Here is a 20,699-nt window from a genome sequence, read left to right as displayed (position 1 = left end):
TCACACCAAGAGTAAAAAAAAAACAATGACATATATGCTAATAAGGCCAATGATGTGATGTCCTTTCGTTCTCTACCAAACTAAATTAATATTTGGCTGTGCTGTATTAATATTCAATTTCCGTGTGGTTGGTTGGTTTTTTGGAAGTGTTAGGAAGAAGCATGTGGAAAGCAACTGAACAGATTGGATTTATGGGAATGATGAGGTGAAGTGGTAAGTGGCTGAGCGATCACTTGTAATGATCCGTGTAAAAAGGTTATTCATAATTTTGTGCAGATTTATGTGCATGTGACTACTGTTAGTTCCCTGGAATATATGTAGCTGAAGTGACTTCTAATTGTCAGTTACTGTCAGTTCTCTCACCACTTCAATTATCACCTTACACTTCAACTTTCCTCCTCTTTGATTCCCCTCTAAACTTAGACCCACAACAAAGGAGAAGAAAGTTTATTATATCAATAAAATAAACTTATAAAAAAATGTTTTTTTCTTGAGCAAAAATCCAATTTGGTTTGTGTTTATTTGTTTGTCATTGCATAGCCCCTTTGTTGTGAAACCCTAGCTAGCTCAGAGATTCCATTTTCCATTAACATACTATTAGAGTTTGTCCAACTTAATTATCACATTTGAGATGGTGAGATTTTACATATTGTTGAAGTACTATATATAGTGTTGTATTTTCATTTGTCATTTGCTTTCAATGATGAACTACATGCAGTCGCCAAACTAATAATTCAAGATAAATGTTATTCGATCTCTTATTTAAGATTCTCATAATACTTTTGTTAATTTTATTCTGTTCACCATACCATTCATTTATCTTAACACTATTCTCTCTTCTTACATTTCTTAGTGTTGTAAAAATGTGAAAATAACATTACTCATAATTCTAGAGATAATAACATTACACTATGCTCAAACAAAACATATGCAACTAGAGATAACATTAGTATTCAAATTAACGTCTCTTGAAAATAAACCTGAGAATTCTACTCAAGGTGGGTTTAGTCAGGCGAAGAAGGTTCTTAATTGCCTACTTTCTATGAACCTCTAATAGGAAAGGAAAAAAAAAAAGGCAAACACTGACACTCCACTACAACTTCTTTTGTTTGTCCTATATACTAAATAACTTTCTGTGGCTTCCCCAGCCTGAGTTCAAGATCTAAGTCTTCCATTCCAGGCTTGAGTCCAAGTACAAATTCTGCAGACTGAAAAGTTAGGTTTCTATCATTTGAACATGGCTTGAGGAAAACTCCAGGCAAAGGAGGCATAGAAGTCTTTGATCTTTTATAACTGATGCTTTCGTCCCCACATGATTCAGTTGTTGGTAATTTTTGGCCAAACACTGCACTTTGTCCCACAGACAAACTTGTTTCAACATAATCATTACAACCCAAACCTTTTAAAAATTCTTCCCTTGCATTCACTTGCCCTTTTGGTTCTGAATCAGGAGACTCCATGTGGTGATGATGTCCCCACCCAATTAAGGAAGAATAAAGGGACATGGTAGGCTGATGAGAACAAATTTCTTGGGTAGATATAGTTGAGGCCCTAGAAGATGAGACTTTGCTTGTTGCAACTGTACCTGCCGTTATTAAGGTTAGAGTAATTATATAAGGATTATTAAGACAACAATATCTATCTAGATGAGAGAAAGAAATTGAAATTCTCTTCAGAAAATTGAGCACTTGATGACTTACAATCATTTTTTTGATGATGTTGAAGGGCTTCATTATGGTGACTAAGGCTTTGTTTGAGTCTAGCCCTGTCCCTCCTGTGCACATTCATGTGTCCCCCTAGAGCCTGAGCAGACCTAAACTCTCTTTTACAGAAATTGCATGAGTAAGACCTTGGAGGCCATATGCACCCACCAAGTATCCTAGCAGCATCTTCTGCAAAAGCCCTTTCCTCCCATGATGATGAGTTGTTGTTGTTGCTGGTTCCAAATGGTTGTTGAATGTGTGACTTCAAGATTTGTTTTCTCTTGATCCACAGCAAGTACTGAGACTCCTCCATATTGATCAGTAGCAAGGAAAATTAAAACCTATTGGGAGATGATGATGATGGTAATAAGAATGAGAGTGAGAAACAGGTTTGGTGGAAGAAGCTTTATATAATGAGAGAAAAGAGTGGCTAGGGGAGAGGGAATTGAATATGAATAGTCTAGAGGGTTGCAATATTGCATGTCCTGGTTAATATTATATTTGAAAGTAACCTAAGAATCTATGAGGGAAGAGAAAAAGGTTATCTGAAAAAAGTTTTGTTATAAGCTCTGTGTCTTGCCTTTAGTACTTAATACTTAAGGCTTTTCTGTTGTTTTTTTGCTTGGTTTACTTGCAACACTGGCTTAGGAGGGTCCCATTTATGCAACTGTCTTGCATCATAATTTGATTCACACGGATGAAGGAGATAACGGTTATGAGAGTAAGAAAATACATGTAAACTGTTTCTCTGAAGCTTCCACCATACCCATATGGTAATAATACTATTACACTGTCTAGTGTTCTCATAATAACTTCTACTATGTAGCACGCACATAAAGTACTAGTCATTTAAACTCGTGTCTAGTATTTCTGTTCCACTATAGTAACTACTTTATAAATTATAGCATGTCACTAGTCAATAAATAATACAAATTGTACATTGCATGTGAGAGGAGCCAACTAGGAAACACATTAAAGAAGAGAAAGAAAATCCCGATAAAAGAATTAATCCGTACATGCTGTAGATATTTTTAATTTAAATATATATAGGATTACTTCTCATGAAAGGTCTTATACCAAAAAATATTGAAGAAAAGAATATTATATATGTTTGTAAGATTTTGATGCAATATATCAAATTCCAAACAACGACGTGCATGGAAACTCAACAAACGAATTGGTAAAGATCGAAAAAGAAAAGGCAACTAATTACTTTTAAGTTGGTGGTAAAGCTAAGAAAAATACAGTGTAATATATATGACAATTCAAAATTAATTAATGTTGAAGTCATTGTTTTCTGTCGTCCTTGAACAAAAATGATATATTAAGTTTACAAAGTAGCTATATATAAGAGCCACCCCTTCATTTGGATTATCTAAACACCTTTTCCTCTTGCATCCGTCTCTCAGAAAACCCCACAGAATCTTTTAGGCTTTCCCTCCCATATCACGTTAAGCTAACAAGTCAAATTAAGAAGTCAAATTAATGATGTATAACTGAGCTTTTCTCTCTGTCTCTCACTCACACAGTCACACACGATTGAGACAAACACACGAACTAGTCAATTCAAGGCACATATATAAAATTGGTAGTAGCACAAGGTTGATTTCACTCCTTCTAAAGTAGTATAATTAAGAAACAATAAATAAAGATTAAAAAAGGAAGCTAGGAAAACGTATTTTTTATTTTTCAAATGTTGAAAAACATCTGGGTTCTTATATATTTGGTGGTGAATTGGCTTCTTTCAATTATATAATAGAATGGTTGTATTTTCAAACGAATTATCTGTCATTAATGGTATAAACTAATTAGGATCCTTGCCATTATTTTCTTTTTAATGTTTGGTGGACTTTAATTTTGTGGGGAGGAATATAGTTACCAAGGGCCTATTTATTAAGAACAATTATAATTATTGGTCAGACTAAATCAGTAGTAATATAAATCAATTATACACTCCGAGCCCCACAAGGTAGTGATTCAAATATATTAGTACCTAATCCTTGTTCTTAAGCAAGAACAAATGCCTTGTACAAGTGACCAAGACAGAAAGGATGTGCCTAGCTACCATTTGTGCTGATATAAGGCAATAGAACTACTATACCTATGTTTTTATGCTAGTGTTCCTTCACACGTGGATCTGGAAGCCAATTAGTATACGACAATTATATATGATATTAATTGGTATTGAATATGAACAGAAATAAACCGTGTAATTTATTATGTAATTGTTTTTCGAATATTTATGATCAATCATAATCAGGATATCAGCTATTACGATAAAAAAAAAAATGAAAATCCTTGATCATGAAACCGGACCAATTTAATCAATAGTAGCTCACTGCAACTATGTATAGTCAAAAGATAAATAATCCAAAGATTAATCTAGCAAGCGGAAATCGATTTTTTTTTTATCATAATATTGATACAAAATAATCAATAAACATAAATCATTATCATTTTTTTCAATCATTATTTCTCAAATATCTTTCTTTTCTTCTTCGAGTATATATATTCTGAGTAAAATATATGCTTCTAAATATATAATAAATAAATTTGAAGAACTTTTATGGTAATTTGGTGTGGAAGTTATCCAGTTTTTGTTGGTCTATAAAATTAATTTACCGTTGCAGACGATTTCATAAATACAGGTTTGGTCCAACGAAAAGCAAAATGATGAATTCGATGGTTGAAAAATCTGATAATGAAAAGAGATAATATAAACTGAAAAGTTAGTAAATGGAACGACTTAGGATAGTTGCAGACACATGATTCCAACACCACGGACAAAATAAATAATGATATGGAAATGAATTAATATATTTAGATGTCAGGGTCATTGACTCATGAGAACTTAAATAATATTCTACAGGAAATTTAGTCACTCCTTTGGAAGGATAGTTGGAAGAAATTATATGCTAATATGCATATTTGCAAATTTATCATACAAAACAACAAGAAGATGGCTCAATGAAAAAGATGAATGGTTTCGTAAAAGTACTGTATAATATAGTTGTTAATTAATTAAGTACAGGAAATTATTTTAGCATGCCTACCTAATTGCAGAGTCTGCAAACAGCTAGCGAGTACTGTGTCATAGATCAATTTAATATGTGCTTTTGGAAGAAAATGAAAAGGAGAGTGATGTACTGATGTATGCATGCATTCGACATTTATTGAACGTGACATAACACTTGGTAATCAACCATGTAACGTAATTAAATTTTATTAAAATTTTTAATATAGAGAGAGGGGGGAGAAATTGACACAGGAAAGTAGATAATGTCAGTTCCAATCCAATTGATGTAAGGAATTCAAATAATATTTTTTATACTAGAAAAAGACAAATGGTGTAAAAGTATCCCGCGCGCTGTATGAAGTATGAGCCATGCTGGCTGTGATACACTTGTTCATGATTAATGTGTCCCCTAAACTAATGGGTAATAAGTTAACTTTTTCGTCAAGTGGTGACACCTAAAATAAAATAAAATCAATGACGTGAAGATTTCAACCACATCTTTTGCTATGTAACTAATACCTATGATTTTATAATATATATAGGTCATGAAGAAAATAGTTAATACATTGATTATTGGGAATCGGGGATAATGTTTTGGAGCATGTTTGGTAGTATAACCACGGTAAATTATGGTGATTTTGATCAAACTTGATTTGATTGTATGTTTGGATACCATTTTATAATTTTATGTTTGGTCCTCAAAATTACTGTAACTTCGAAACAGGTAGGAAGAACTTTTAATTCAACATGAATTGATTCAAGAAATTATAAAATATTATTATTTACATGTTTCTTTATAATACCCTTGTATTTTTTGTGACAGACTATGTTATACTGCACTAGTTGAACATTCATATTTTCTTAAGACTTTGTTTATTTCGGTAGTTAAAAATTTATTGATGTAGATTATAATAATCACAATGAGATTAGCTTTGATCAATCCCAAGTTCTAAATATAATTTCTGCACCAAAGATGAATCATGTTCGAGACTATATTCGAGATGAAATTATACGGTGCAAGAAAAAAAAACTAATATTATATTTATTATTGAATTTGATTGACTTTATATATGTTTCTTATTTGTACTTTTTAATTTAGATACATTTGTGTACTTATGTTCATTTTAATTTTTTACAATGAATACGAGTTTATATATCTATTTAATTTTAGTTTATTTATATGTATATCAAAAAATAGTAAATTATAATAACAAATAAGTATTCAAAGACTTAAGGTCTATTTTAGTAATTTTGCTTTCAAAATCAATTATGACTAAAAGTATTCAAACATTACTCTCTTTAAAAATCAATTTTCTAATATAAGTTACCCAAACAAAAATTAGTTACTTCAAAATCACGTTGATCTAAAATCACTTTGATTTAAAATCAATTTTATCAATGCTCATTCAAACGCGCACTTCATGATTCGTATATACATTATTTAAGCTGATTTTTGTATGCAGAGAATATTTTATATTTTTGCCATTAAAAAAATGTTTTTGTGATTGTGAGAGTGTTCCTTAGAAGTGTTTTTTTTATTTATGTGATTTTTTGATATTAAATATCAAATTTTATTTATTGGATTTAATTACACTTCTAGAATCTAACTCGATTTTGTTTAACAAAATTAGCTATTTAATTTGTTATAAACTCTCTAATATTTAGTTTTATTTTTATGGATAAAAAAATTACACTTCTAATGCTCTAGGTACCTCAATTGTGCAATTTTATCTTTTTTTATTTCAATTGATTTAAACAAAAAAAAAGTGTGATTTTCTTCTAAATGATTTTAATTCTTGAGGTTTCAATTGCACTAATTGAATCTTTCAAAAGTATCACAATTGTGTAATTTTAGTCCTTATAGATATATATTAACAAGATGTTCATCTTAGAGAGTTTATTAAAATAAGCTAATAATAACTTAAGAGTATGATAAAGTATTTTTATGTTTTTTTTTTCAATATTTATGCATAAGATACGTTTAAATAAAATATAAATAAACTCTTCCCAATATAATTTAGTTATTTGGGCCAAATTGAAAAATTGTGAAGCAAGACTTTATAGTTTAGGCCCCAATTTATGATATATATGGTGCCCATGGCTTAAATTGAGCGACCGCTTCAGGCACGTCTAGGGGCATTGCGGGCTTTGGAAATTATACCCCAAAACTGTTTCAATTTCATTTCAACTAATATTATTTGCCTCAAGTTAAGGCAACAATTATTATTAAAGGAAACACGTTCCGTGATCAATGCAATGTTTTACTTACCACCGCAATTTTTAGTGTCCTGGTGTACCACTAAATTAAAGTGACAGATGGGATTAGTATATACATGCTCATTATTACCCCGCTGAAAGTTGGAAAAGTTGAAAAACATTTGAGTGAATTTTTAGATTTCGTGACCATAGTTATTGCCTATGGAATCAGAAGAATTCCATTTGTTTGGTGTTGATAAATTAGTTGTTGATCTACAAGCACCCGCAGTCGGAAAGTCATTTGTAGTTACAAGGAGTTCGTTGAACAAATTTTTTAGCTCTAGCATCATGTTAGTTTCACTCAGGAGAATTATTAGGGGTTAAAAGATGATGTATTGATAATATAAATTAATTAATCAACAAGTCATTGATTTGAGTGGTTTTAGACTCAATTCTCTTAAATAATATTTTAAGTTTGAATCTTGTGGATGAAAAAAATATAATTGGAAGGAGAGATTTCACTTAAAATGATTAATTAGATTCTTTGGCGAAAATTAATTATCAATAAACTTTTTATAATAATAATTTGTGATTACACTATATATCTATTATGCATAGTTAATGCACAATTTTTTTAGTCGAATATGGAATTGTAAGAGTTATCTAGCAAGTAAATAGCACTAGTGATGACGCAGTTCAAACCTAAAGCCTCCATATTCTTAGGGATGTTTCCTAGTGGAAGTTTTGTGGAGGTCAAGACACCCCATTCCATCAACTAACTCTCTAGTCTTCTCCAACGCGGATTCGTGGATGTAGTTGGAATTGGCATCAGTTCCGAAGACAATTTTCTTGCGTGTGTTTCATGGTTCTTGACGAAAGAACAAACAAGCTTGTCCTTTAGGTGTTTTTGTTTCTTTTTACAAATCACAAACTAAGTTCAGGTCTCTGTGGACGTGCACTTCTTACATAAGAGGGAATAATTATTTATTTACTATTATTAATTATTAATGAATACATATAGGAATCAATTTCAAATTATGAAACAATTAACACTAACAATAAAATAAAGCTATATGTAATTCGTACCCAATCATAATGGATCACAATATAAAAATATGCTATGACCTTACATAAACGTCTTCCAATCTTAAAAGTTAAAATTGTCACTGTGCGCGAATGACTTCATTTAAGCACCACATTTGACTTGAAGTTTAATTTTATAACTACGCATGTATATACAAATATCTAGTCAAAGGACGTAAAAAGAAAGGTAGTAGTAATTGATATTGTTATGATTATTAATTTATTATTTTTTTTTGGGAAAAATGTAAATTATATTAAACCCAAAATGATATAACAATAAACGGGGTATACCCGCGGCTAGAGAAAATCAAAAGTCTCCCTAATATAAGAATGCCTATATCAAGATGTTAAAATAAATGTAACAGGTGGGCTTGTTTATACATAAAAAACTTAATCTTACTAATAAACTCTATTACAGAAAATTGATAATCTTCAAAAACCAGCTTGTTCCTAGACAACCAAATGCATGCAGTAAACTGTAATTGTTATAGTTAGACAACGAAATTTTCCTTGAACACCTGATGTGAATTTGTCCTTAATTAAAGAGTCAGTAATGCGCTACAAAGAAGTAAAACGCCTACGAAAAGGAGCCAAATCACGAATGTGAGCCCAAACTTGAAGATATTTCCTACAAGAAAAGAACAAATGAGCATTTGACTCAGCCTCATTTGAACATAAAAGGCAGAAGGAATCCTTATTCAAAAAAGCAGATTTGTCAAGAGTAAGCAGCCGGTCCCTTTTAGCATAATATATATTATTATGACATAATTAATTTATCATAATATATATTTTACCATGTTAAGCTATTGGCTCCAATAAAAAGTCCAATTATTGATGTTGGGTTGTGTTTCAACCTATGACGCAAGTCTTTGGAGGTCGGTCATAAGTGCCCTAGGAACGAATGTCTTAATTCTACACAAATAAATTAAGGTTCTTACTTAATTAAATTTTTTATATATGAAAAATAGACTATTTTTAAATTATTATTTAATATTTATTTTTTTTCAAATGATTACTTAAAAAAAGTTATGTTTCAATTTATTACTTATCGTTAATCTACTTCGGTTAAGTGATAACGTAACAGATAGAGTGTCACGTCATCATCACCTTCAATGACATGGTAATGACGTGTCAGTGATTATGCTTGACAGCGTGATACTCTGTTTGTCATGAAATGGGACTAACAATAGATAGTAGATTGAAACATAATTATTTTTTTCAGGTAGGCATTTGACCAAAAATGAATGTTTAGGTAGTAATCTGAAAATGATCTATTTTCTAGATATGAAAAATAATTTTTTAGTTAACAAATGATAAGGAAGAGTTTTTATCAAAATAAACAATTTAATTTTAGATAAAATGATAAATAATAAATTTTATTATTTTATTGAAAATAAAAAAAAATTGTAAATTTAAGTTATGTTTAAAAGCAAATCTTATAAGTCAATAAGAAAAAATTGTTTCTCAAACACTTTTATTAGATCAAATAAATTTGTAAAAGTTGTCAAAAAATTAAAAATTAACTAAAATAACTTGTTGGACATATATGTATTTTACTATTATATAGACTTAAGAAACTTTATCCTGTCCTTTTTTTAAGATAATTCTTCAATTAAAATAAGAAATACATTAAATTAATAAGATATTTTTTTATTAGTAAGAATAAAAAAATACTATTTAAAATTTACAATAACTTACCTATCAATTTATCATATTTAACCAATTGAAATAGATTAAAAAGATAAAATTAAAGAGTTAAGATGCATACATTTAATATTTGACCAAAGTTGAAAAGATATCAACAAGATCAAATGATGAAATATATATTTTGGGACTAGAGAATAGAAGAAAGAGTGAAGGAAAATATAGCATGTTGCATGCATACATTGATCATAAACAACAAAACACTAATTATATATGAAAAATAAGTCATTTTTAGATTACTACTTAAAAATTCTTTTTCTTTCAATTAAATATCTACTTTTTTTTTTATTTCAATTTACTATCAACTGTTAATATCATTAGGTTAAATGATGATGTGACAAATAAAATATCACATCATCAAATCTAATCAATGATACATCATTAATAAATCAGGTCTAATATAACCTTTGATTTTTACACACTATTACACTAATAATTTATTTTATATTATAAGTTTATTTTTTCATTTATAAAAAAAATAATGACGGCATTTTTTTTTACAAAATTAAACTATACTTCATATTGTTTCAATCTAAGTCTAATATTTTACATTATTCGTATATAAAGTATAATTTTTTAAACAATTATATATAGACAATACAACATCTTTATTTAATGAACAACATGATATTGTATTTATATTGATATAATTTATCTTAAATTACATAATATACATAGTATAATTATATTACACACTTTTAATTTTATGAATTAACTATATATAATATTATAATAATAAATTAAATTTACACATTCTTATCTTATATAGTATTAGTTGGACTCTAATCAAATCAAATTCAGATCAAAATAAAAATTTAAATTTCAGTGAAAGTGAAACAGAAATAGATCCATCTCAACCCTGCCGATGTACAGAAAGAATTGGTGGTATTTAATAGATTTGAATTGATTGAAGATGGTTAAATAGTAATGCATGAAATGGATGGATGATGACTGAATGGATGACATGAGAATCACATCACATCCATCATCTTACCTTATGTTAGTTGCGCCGTAGCCGTATGTTGTTTTCTCGATAGTCTACCGCTAACTGCATTGCGTTTGCCAACACATATATCGGATCCGGAGTGTCGGAAGAGGTGGAGAAAAGACAATATATATTTTCAAAAATATAGTACTAATTTGTAAGAGAAACATATAAGAAAAATTAAATTAAGAATACGAACAAAAATTAGAATAGAAATTTGTAAAAAAGAAAAATAAGGAAGTTAAATTATTAACTAAAAATCAAAGGTTATATTATGTATATTTTTATTAAGTTATAAGCTAAAATATTTATCAATTTTTTATTTATGATTAATTTTCATGAAAGATTTGATTAATTATTTTTAATGAAATCTCTTATTCAAAGTATACTTTTTTTTAACTATAATACTTAAGTTTAATTTTTTTAAAGATTTCAATCTAATTCACTCACACCAACATAATATTGACATTACATTATTTGTTAAAAAGACATTCTTTAACATGCTTTATGAGATTCCTTAAAAAATCTAGTTAAAATTATAAAATAGTGAGAGTAATTAAATAAAATGTAGAATTAGAAAACTATTTGTTTTTAATTAATTAGAGAATGGGTATTTAAAAGGATGAATTAAAGATTATATTTTATAATTTTTCTTATATTATATATAATTATGAATATGTTTATAATTATTTTTTAATTGACAATTGAAATAATTTTGTGACTAAGTTATTTAGTGTTGATATAAACTCTAATGAACACTAAAAGTTATTAACAAAAGTTTGATACTTGAATTCTTTAACTTATCCTCAAACTTAGATACAGAGTCATAATAAGAAATATCACTTTACTAGACCAATCCAATGAAACATGAATAGTTGAGATTTAAATACAAAAATCTCAAATAACTCCCATAAAAAAAAACCTTTCGAATGATGCAAATTTATGATATATTTAGTTGAATGGAAAGAAAATAAAAAAAAGATGAAAAAGTTTAAAATTTGAATCGAAAAGAAAATGATAAAAAGAAAAAAAAAATTTATATTTATAAAAGCAACTTTTCCTTTCATTTTTTCTCGAAACAAACAGAAAAAAATATTTGAATAATCTTGTAATCTTTTTTCCCATCAAATGAAGCATTAGTTATTTAATGATGGTAAGAAAAGTAGGAAATAGAAAAAATGAAAAACGGAGCAGTGGCCAGTGGGCGCACATCATTAACTTAGACGAGGCATGTGGTGTGGTGTGTGGGCCCAGGCGTACGCTATTTTTTCTGTTCTTTAGCAGACACATCATAAAAAGGTGGGTGTGCATGTGCCTCATGGCACATTCTGGTTCGCTGATTCGGTTCCTTGTCGTGTTTCTCATCCCTCAATTTTCAGTCAATGGACCCTTTTATTTTATTATTCGTACATCCAAAGTTATGTGATCGGGGATCAATTCTGCCTTCTTGTACTCAGTCCTTCATTGTTTGGTTTCTTTTCAGAAAGTGCTGCTTTAAACACTGTCATCATAAGAACGATTAATTTAGAAAACCCTAAATCTCACTTTTCATCTGTTTTTCTTTTCTAAATATAATTTTCCTTTTTAAATTTATATGAATTAGGAAATATGTATTGCATAACATGAAATTACTTTTTTACTTTTTCACACGAGACTATAAACGCTAATTTGTTGTTTTTAGTTTTTACTCTATTTTTTAAAAATATTTTCAGAGAAAATAATTTTTAAATTTTAAGCAAATGCATTTTTACTTCTTTCTGTTTTCTTTAAAAATTAAAATAATAAACACCCAAACTAAATATCATCTTAATTTTAAAATTTCATTTTAGTTTATCATCGTTAATTAACGTCCAAGATGTTACAAGGAGTACAAACCTTTTATCAAGTTTCTTGCTGATCTTGGTGTCCTTCATAGACTCTTAATTCTGGAGTTGCAGAGAGGAAGCATAAACATATAATGGATCAATTACTATACTAGTGCTGTCATATATAGAGTCACACAACCAAAATATTATGAATATTTAAGTAAAACATGAGCTATTATTATGTTTTTAAATTTTTTATTTTAATTCATTAAGTTTTAAATTTTTTATTTTACTCTTTTATGTTTTTAAAAGTTTTATTTTAATAATTTCTTTTATTTTTCGTTAAAAGCGTTATTATTTTGTGAATGTTTAAAATTTTGATGGAGTAGTAAATATAAGTAAATAATTTATTTAAAATAGTGATGATTAAAATAATTAATTATTTCTAAGTTTTATTCTCTTAAAAAATATCAAACTTAAATTTTGCATATAAAAATAATTATAAAAAACTCATTTGTTTGAAGAAATTTAACTTAACTTTGATGAGTCAAAATTTAAATATCTTTTACTCTGTCTTTTAGTAAATTGGGGTCGAAGATGAGAGGGAAAAAAAGTAAAAAAGAGAAAAATAATAAACGTGACAAATAAGTGATAAAAGAAAGAGAAAAAGGAGATGAAAAGAAAATTCAACAGAAAAAAATGCAAGAATAAGTGAGTGTATATTTATAATTTTAATTAAAAAAAAGTAAGTTATATTTTTCTCTCTTAAGACGTGAGAGTATCAACACTGCATTCCCTTCTTATATTAAATATAAACTCTCCTCACTTGACAAATTTGAGTATATAACACTTTATTCTATTTTTAAATTTTTTCGTTCAAGTTTCGTTAGCTTTCGTTAAAGAGTTATAACAAAATATCCTCTACATTGTCATTTCCTCTTGTATTAAGATATACACTTTCCTCTCCGTTGGTAAACGTAAATACATTACACTTTATACTCTATTTTAAAATTTTCATTAAAAATAATTTCAGGATTAAAATATCTTTCACACTTTTCTATCTTGAGAAATTAAAGTATTGCACTTAATTTTCTCTTTTCCTATTTTAAGATATGCAGTTTTTGTTTCTTTTAATAGATGAAAATACACCACAAATTTTGTTTTATATAAAAAAATATAATAATTCATATTAAAGAATAATTAAAAAAACACTTGTTAACATATTTGTACATTTTTTTAATAAAATTATAGGTACTAAATTAATTTGTTTTTATAATCTATTTTCTAATCTTAAATTCTTTCTCCATCGAATGCTAGTCTTTTTACATACCACTAGCAACAGATTTGCTTAACTATTTTGTCACTCCTAATGTATATACTTTGCCTATAAGGCTACAACTACTTACGAAGAGAAACAATGTTAGTGTGGAGATAGGAAGCAATGTTAGACATTAAATGATTAAAGAGTAACTTGGTAAATTAAAAAGATTTTACTATAATTTAATTAAAAAAATATTTTGAAAATATTCGTTAGTAGTATTAGGTCATGAAAGTCGAACGAACTAAATTACAATCTTTTTATAACTAAATTGTATATTTCAATATAAAAGGAGATGATAGTGTAATACTTACATTGCTTAAGAAAGAGAAGTATAATTTACTTTAAAATGTTAATTCAAAAGGATTAAGCTATATATTTTATTTTAACATCAAAGAAAAAAGACATAATACTTATATTTTCTTAGAGTATTGTAATTTATTCTAAATAAAAATAGAACCAAACATAAAAATATATTATTATCATCGAAAACTCACTTGTCAGATCGCATTTTTTTTTAATTTTTATTGCGTTAAATTATTAAATGGTTACTTATTAGTTTATTAGTATTTTTATAAAGTCGTGTTGTGAAATTTGAACGAAGAAGAGATGAAGAGTGCCAATGAATTTTCGCCGAGTCTCACAGGGTGGGTCCCACTCATTCCCTTTACTTGGATCTTGCATCGCATTAACCTAAAACACTAACTTACACCTAATTCAATTCAAAGGTGTCAAGTTTTCTTGTAAGCCACGTGTCATTTCAAATTTCAAATATTCCTGATTAGGGTTTGGATTCATGTTTTAAACTTACGTGTTGCTCACTAATGTTCTCAGTGATATTACTGAAAAGAAAATATTTATTATAAAAATTATTTAAAAACAAAAAAATTATATATAATTATATTTTATGATAAAATAATTTATATAACTAAAATCTTTTTATTTTCTAAATAATTAATAAGTATAGTGTATAAGTAGAACTATATATTTATTCATTTTTTAAGGGTATTATTAAAAAAATTAATAATTTTAAATTAAGACAAACACATGTTAAATATATCAAATGAAATAAGATAGAATAACTAATTTCTATAATTATTTTATTAAAAAGAATTTAAATATTTAAAACATACAAAATTGTTTCTCTTATATTTATTTTAAAATTTATATTCAAAATTAATTTTGAGTTTAATACACACAGACATATACATATATGCACAACTTACTGGGTTGGGATACAATAAAAATTCATATTTACAATTTAACAAATGGAATTATTATTGTATAATAATAATAATGACAATGAAGATTTATGATCAGTGAATTATCATTAATTTCAAATAAAAAATAATTTTTACACTGTTAATTAATAAAAAATTATCCTTAAATATAAATTTTAGATAAATATTTTAATTGTTGACGAGCTAGTATACAATTATTTGTAATTAGAGGATATTATAAAATTACTTCCATTGCATAACTTATTAAAAAGTACCATATTTAATCGAAAGTTTTATTTGTCTAGATTTAAATGGAGCATGCACTTTGTGTGGTATATATTTTAAGTGGAATATGAAATGTGTTTATTATGGATGGATGTTAGATTAAGAGGCAGGTTGGGTAAAGTTATTGAAATTGACATTTGGGCATCATTACCACCGCGGATACCACAAAGCAATCTTTTATCTGTTAGAAAGAATATGTGCCATCTATTGTTAGTGGTGGAAAATAACTTTTTAACTTTTTTTTTATATTTATTCTGAATAAAATAAGGAAAAAAAAAAAAGACAAGTAGAAGAACAACCTTTTCAAACAAATTTCTATGAATGTGTGTATTCCTATGAATGCATGATGATGCATGGGAGCATATATGGCACATGACCATGATGTTCCATAAACCGACCTCTTAAGGTCCCGACAAAAAAATTGTGTCATTCGCTTGCACCCCCCACCCTCTCTTCTTCTGTGTAAATGTACGATGTTCTCCTTTAAATGCAATGTGAATAGCGAATCATGATTTCAGACATAGTCTGAGGAATCTGCACCATAACAAAATCAGCAACAAATATCCATAAAAAAGGGAAAAATAAAGAAGGAGAAGGAGAAGGAGAAGGAGATTTCTGTTGAATGATGAGGAACCTACCCTCTTGTGCTGATTGAGTACGATGAAAATCTCTGTGCATCAATTCTTCTAATTTTCTTTCTAATCTTCTTCAGGATCATTCTTTTTTCTATCATTCATGATCGTTCTTTTATGTCAAAGTTTGCACCTTTTATTTTTTTGATATTATTTTTGTGGTTTTTTTTTTCTTTTTTAACTTTGTTCCTCTGTTCATTCCTGGGAATTGTCCAGGAATAAGAACCAGAACAGGTTGCAGTTAAAAAAATATAACTTGATGCAAAGAGGAGTAGCAGAACCATATAACAAACCGAAAGTAAAGGAAAAGAAAAGAAGTGTTTGAATTTGATCGTTAAACTGAGGTATGACGACTCTGAATGTTTGAAGGTTTTTTTTTTCCTCTTCTGTTTTCTGCAATTGTTGGAATTCTACTTCTCTCTCTCCCCATGTCTATTTTGGAACATAAGATAAAATTATCATCAATACAATTTTACTTTTACTTCTTTCTATTTTAAATTTATTGAACAGTTTTTTTGGAGGAAGAGGATGAAATTTATTGAGCTTTATTTCAAGTTTAACGTGATAACTAATTTTATTTATTTATTTTTGTACTTGAATCTCAGAAATACATTTTAAAATTAAAGGGAATAACTCTTTCCTGTTATGTTAACCCCCCAAAAAAATATTACTTGCTCTGTCTTATTCCCGATATATTTTTTTCTCAGTAGAATACAGTTCTATTTATTTATCATATAAACAATCAAGCAATTTTTAGCGGAAAAATATATAAAACAAAATAAGATAACGAAGGAATTTCAGCTTAAATTTCCTCTCATGTCAACTTCAAACTGGAGGTGATTATAGTTATGGATTTTAATTAATTATGTGATTTGATTTTTTTTCTGGTCAATATTTTTTTTTGATAATGGTATGTGATGCGATTTTGATTGCCATTTAATAGCGCAGAAGGTTTTTTTGGTTAAGAAGGTACGAGATTGTATTTATTTTTTTGGGTCAATTGAATTTCATTGCATTAGAGTAAGCTTCGGCGTGTAGAACTGTAGGTTCAAAAGGGTCGTAACTCGTAAGTGCTCTTAAACAAATAATTTGAACAGTATTTTGTAGAGATTGCTTAAAAAAAATTTAAAATTAAAACATTAAATTTTTAGAAATAAAAGAGAGAAAGAAAGAGAATTATGAAATCTAATAAATAAATGATATGATCATATGATAGAGAAAAACATGTTATGAGTTGTTGTATGAATAACATGTTTTTAAAATTTGTTAGTGTAATGTTTTTAGGTTATGAGTTGTTGTATGAAGAACATGTTTCTTACTTTTATATAAAATGCGATGGAAAATTTTCTGAATCCTCGTTCTGTTTCTTCTTTTATACAGAAGAATTTATAACAGTAGCATAGTTTATGTGATATGGAAGGTAAGCTGTTTAAACGATCTAAGAATGAAAATTTATAGGGAACGAATCAAATGGATTGCACCGTTTTCACTTGTACCTTATTCAATAAATGTTTAGTTGTAGAAGATATGTTTAACAGGCATTTAGTTGAGCAATTTTGAGGGGCCATAGGTCTGAAATGAAAGTAAGACAGTCTAATGCTTTACACGTATGATGGATTAGGTATATGAAAATAATGGATTTAGAAAAGGACCTCAGTTTGGCTTATTCTGGGTAATGGTTTGAATAAAATATGGTTTATAACTTCTTCAGGGTTAAGGATTCTCTTTTGCTCAATAAAACTTGGTGCATCTTTTCATGACTTAAAGCATCCTTAGTAGCAATGTAATTGAATTGTTTCATATAGTAACTTCGATCAATTGAAAGTTCTATGATTTGTTACAACTCATGTCAAAATTCTTGCTTATGAGTTATTTCAAATGTAACAGGGAGAAGAAGATGAATCACACTCGCTTGGAGTCTTGTCATGAATCTCCCCTTAAAGTATACAAATTCTGTTTTGTCCCAGAAAAACTTGGTGATATGGTTATACTCTTAATAAGGTTTGGCATTCTTGTGTGTCTTGTTGCATCCATATCACTTGCTCTCCACTCAGCATTCTCTAAACCAGACCGGTGGTTCCCGTTACCGGAGCATATTCGCGCCGTCCAGAATACTTCAGTCATTGACAACAGACCAACAAACATCTCACATCTTCAATTTGGCATTGCTGGATCAGCAAACACGTGGCATGGCCGTAGCAACTACACTAAACTATGGTGGGATCCTAACACCACTAGAGGTTATGTTTGGCTTGACAAGAAGCCTAAGATTTTGCACAGTGACATATTAGTACCACCTTATCAAATCTCACGGGGCTGGACTCGGTTCAAGCACGTGCACTCAGCATCTGCTGTTCGGATAGCTCGGATAGTTTATGAGAGCTTTAAACTTGGTTTGCCAAATGTCAGGTGGTTTGTGATGGGAGATGATGATACCGTGTTCTTTACTGAGAACTTGGTTACTGTGTTAGGAAAATATGATCACAATGAAATGTATTATATTGGTGGGAATTCTGAGAGTGTGGAACAAGATGTGATGCATTCTTATAACATGGCATTTGGTGGTGGTGGATTTGCAATCAGTTATGCATTAGCAGCTCAACTAGCCAAAATAATGGATGGTTGTCTAAGTAGATACTTCTATTTTTATGGTTCTGATCAAAGAGTCTGGGCCTGTATTCATGAAATTGGGGTGCCCCTTACCAGAGAAAATGGATTCCACCAGGTATACTCTGTTTCCACTTGTTCCATTTGTGTAGTTTTTGGAATATACTACTGATATGCATAGTTTGATCAATTTCCCCTCACTCCCCTCCTGCATAACATCCATGTACTACAAAGCTTGGAAGTTTAGCAATAAAGTAAATAGAACATACAGTAGTGTAAAGGGATTTTACATTGTTAGCCAATCAAACATTGTCAATTTGTCATGTATGCTAATTTTGTTGACTTTTACAATAACTACCTTTAAAGGTCATTTTTAGCATGATTTCTGATTTTGACAAAGTAAAAAATCTTGTCACTGACAATGCATAAAAATTAAACTCCTTGTAATATCAGCCTAGATGCAACTCAAATCTTTTGACTGTTGTTATATACGGAATGAACAAGGAATCATGTTGCATGTTTCAAATTTAGTAAATTCAGCTTGGATGCAAAGTCTTTGGACCTATCCATGTATAATAATTTTGGTTTTTTTTGTTGTTCATTTCTTTCAGTTTGACATAAGAGGAAATCCATATGGTTTTCTAGCAGCTCACCCCTTGGTACCACTTGTATCACTCCATCACCTTGACCAATTGAGCCCCTTCTTTCCCAACCAGACTCAATTACACTCAATGAAAAAGCTCATCAGTGCATACCACATTGACCCTGCCCGGATAGTGCAGCAAAGTATATGCTATGATCATAAGCGTAGATGGTCAATATCTATTTCATGGGGTTACACTATACAAATCTATACAAAATTGTTGATAGCAGCAGACTTGCAGATGCCATTGCAGACATTTCAGACTTGGCGAAGTTGGAAGGATGGTCCCTTCATATTCAATACTCGACCTATGAGCTCTGACCCGTGCCAGCAGCCAGCTAGGTTTTTCCTGGATCAGGCTACAAAGGTGGGAAAAAGTGGAAGTATCACTATCTACAAGAGACATGAAGGCAAGGAAGCAAAGTGCAACAGAGAAGGCACTAATAATGAGGAAGTGCAAAGAATTAGAGTTTCTGCCTTGAAGCTGGATCCAGAATATTGGAAGAATGTACCTCTCTCTCTTTCTCTCCCTCTCTCTCCACACACACATGCGTGCACATACAATTAAGACAAAAACATCAATACATCATTGGATTTTGATTTTAGAACTTCTTAGCTTGCCATGATAGTAATGTACTCGAATAGCTTTGAATTCCATCTAAATTGGAGTTTAACAAATGGCATTTAAATTGATCATTTGATTTGGCTGTACTGAACCAGGTACCCCGTAGGCATTGCTGTCAACTTTTGGGTGGTGGAAGCATAAAGAATGGCAGTATGAATATCAGGATTAAGAAGTGCAGACCTCATGAAACAATTACTATTTAGGGATCAGCTATTTTTGTTTGGTTGGCATAGTTACTTAGTAGATTACTATAGAGTGAGTCTTATAGGTCTGGCCACTAACATTTCCACCCATGTACATACATAGTTATCAAAATATTCATATAGTTTCGACTTTTAATGAATAAATGTCCCAGGAAATTTTTCACTTGTATGTATAGCCTCAAATATCTAGATATTATGGGAAATATGTATTATTTTTCTCTCCATTTTCCATATTCTGACTTCCGTTTCCAATCATGCAAGCACATGCTTCTTATGACTACAGGAATAGACCTCTTCCCTCATTACGTCTCTTCATTTGATGTAAATGTCTTCCACACTAGAAATTGCCACCACCTCACCCTGCAATGGTAAAGATGATCGCTCTACATATTTTGATATTGTTCACATTTTAATATTACTTTGGTGAGCCTTTATGTGCAGGTTCAAATGCTGAGAACTGAACTGCAGACTTGGCAAATATTTGAATATTGATTGTTGTGCAGAGGATGCAGACCATGGCTCCTGGATAAAGCTATAGACCAATCTCATTTATGCTCTATTTAGAAAATTCGGTAAGGTGTTGCTTATTCTTTTCTTTTCTAGCATGCATAAATTTGGTGACTGGAACCTCAATTAGGCCTGGTTTTGTGGCCAAGTATTTTTTTTTTTGTCCA

The 20,699-nt window shown here is 29.4% G+C and overlaps 2 protein-coding genes across 3 annotated transcripts; one reads left to right on the top strand and one right to left on the bottom strand.

Moving 5' to 3' along the window:
• Positions 1 to 823: 823 nt before the first annotated feature.
• On the bottom strand, positions 824 to 2,171 carry LOC102663477 (zinc finger protein 10). Its single transcript, XM_006601930.4, has 2 exons — positions 1,701 to 2,171; positions 824 to 1,585 (listed from the first exon to the last, which is right to left on the bottom strand). The coding sequence occupies exons 1-2, from the start codon at positions 2,014 to 2,016 to the stop codon at positions 1,122 to 1,124; spliced, it is 780 nt and encodes a 259-aa protein (XP_006601993.1). The 5' UTR covers positions 2,017 to 2,171; the 3' UTR covers positions 824 to 1,121.
• A 13,529-nt stretch (positions 2,172 to 15,700) lies between these two features.
• Positions 15,701 to 20,161, top strand: LOC100802549 (uncharacterized). 2 transcript variants are annotated; one of them, XM_006601928.4, is made up of 5 exons: positions 15,702 to 15,970; positions 16,164 to 16,291; positions 17,835 to 18,672; positions 19,166 to 19,705; positions 19,918 to 20,161. In XM_006601928.4, exons 3-5 carry the CDS (start codon positions 17,845 to 17,847, stop codon positions 20,023 to 20,025), a joined length of 1,476 nt encoding a protein of 491 aa, XP_006601991.1. In that variant the 5' UTR covers positions 15,702 to 15,970; positions 16,164 to 16,291; positions 17,835 to 17,844; the 3' UTR covers positions 20,026 to 20,161. The 2 variants fall into 2 exon arrangements, with proteins under 2 accessions (XP_006601992.1, XP_006601991.1); XM_006601929.4 differs by lacking the exon at positions 16,164 to 16,291 and having other exon boundaries at positions 15,701 to 15,970.
• The last annotated feature ends 538 nt before the right edge of the window (positions 20,162 to 20,699 follow it).

The sequence above is a fragment of the Glycine max genome, chromosome 18 (assembly GCF_000004515.6).
Source record: "Glycine max cultivar Williams 82 chromosome 18, Glycine_max_v4.0, whole genome shotgun sequence".
Classification (NCBI taxonomy): domain Eukaryota; kingdom Viridiplantae; phylum Streptophyta; class Magnoliopsida; order Fabales; family Fabaceae; genus Glycine; species Glycine max.
This window is presented reverse-complemented; position numbering and strand designations above follow the sequence as displayed.

Bases quoted from the DNA above. Each gene is read 5' to 3' on its own strand.
- LOC102663477 (XM_006601930.4), bottom strand. From the start codon at position 2,016: ATGGAGGAGTCTCAGTACTTGCTGTGGATCAAGAGAAAACAAATCTTG. The intron at 1,586-1,700 runs GTAAGTCATCAA...TAATAACGGCAG, and splicing joins ACATCATCAAAAAAATGATT to GTACAGTTGCAACAAGCAAA.
- LOC100802549 (XM_006601929.4), top strand. From the start codon at position 17,845: ATGAATCACACTCGCTTGGAGTCTTGTCATGAATCTCCCCTTAAAGTA. The intron at 18,673-19,165 runs GTATACTCTGTT...CATTTCTTTCAG, and splicing joins GAGAAAATGGATTCCACCAG to TTTGACATAAGAGGAAATCC. The intron at 19,706-19,917 runs GTACCTCTCTCT...GTACTGAACCAG, and splicing joins ATCCAGAATATTGGAAGAAT to GTACCCCGTAGGCATTGCTG.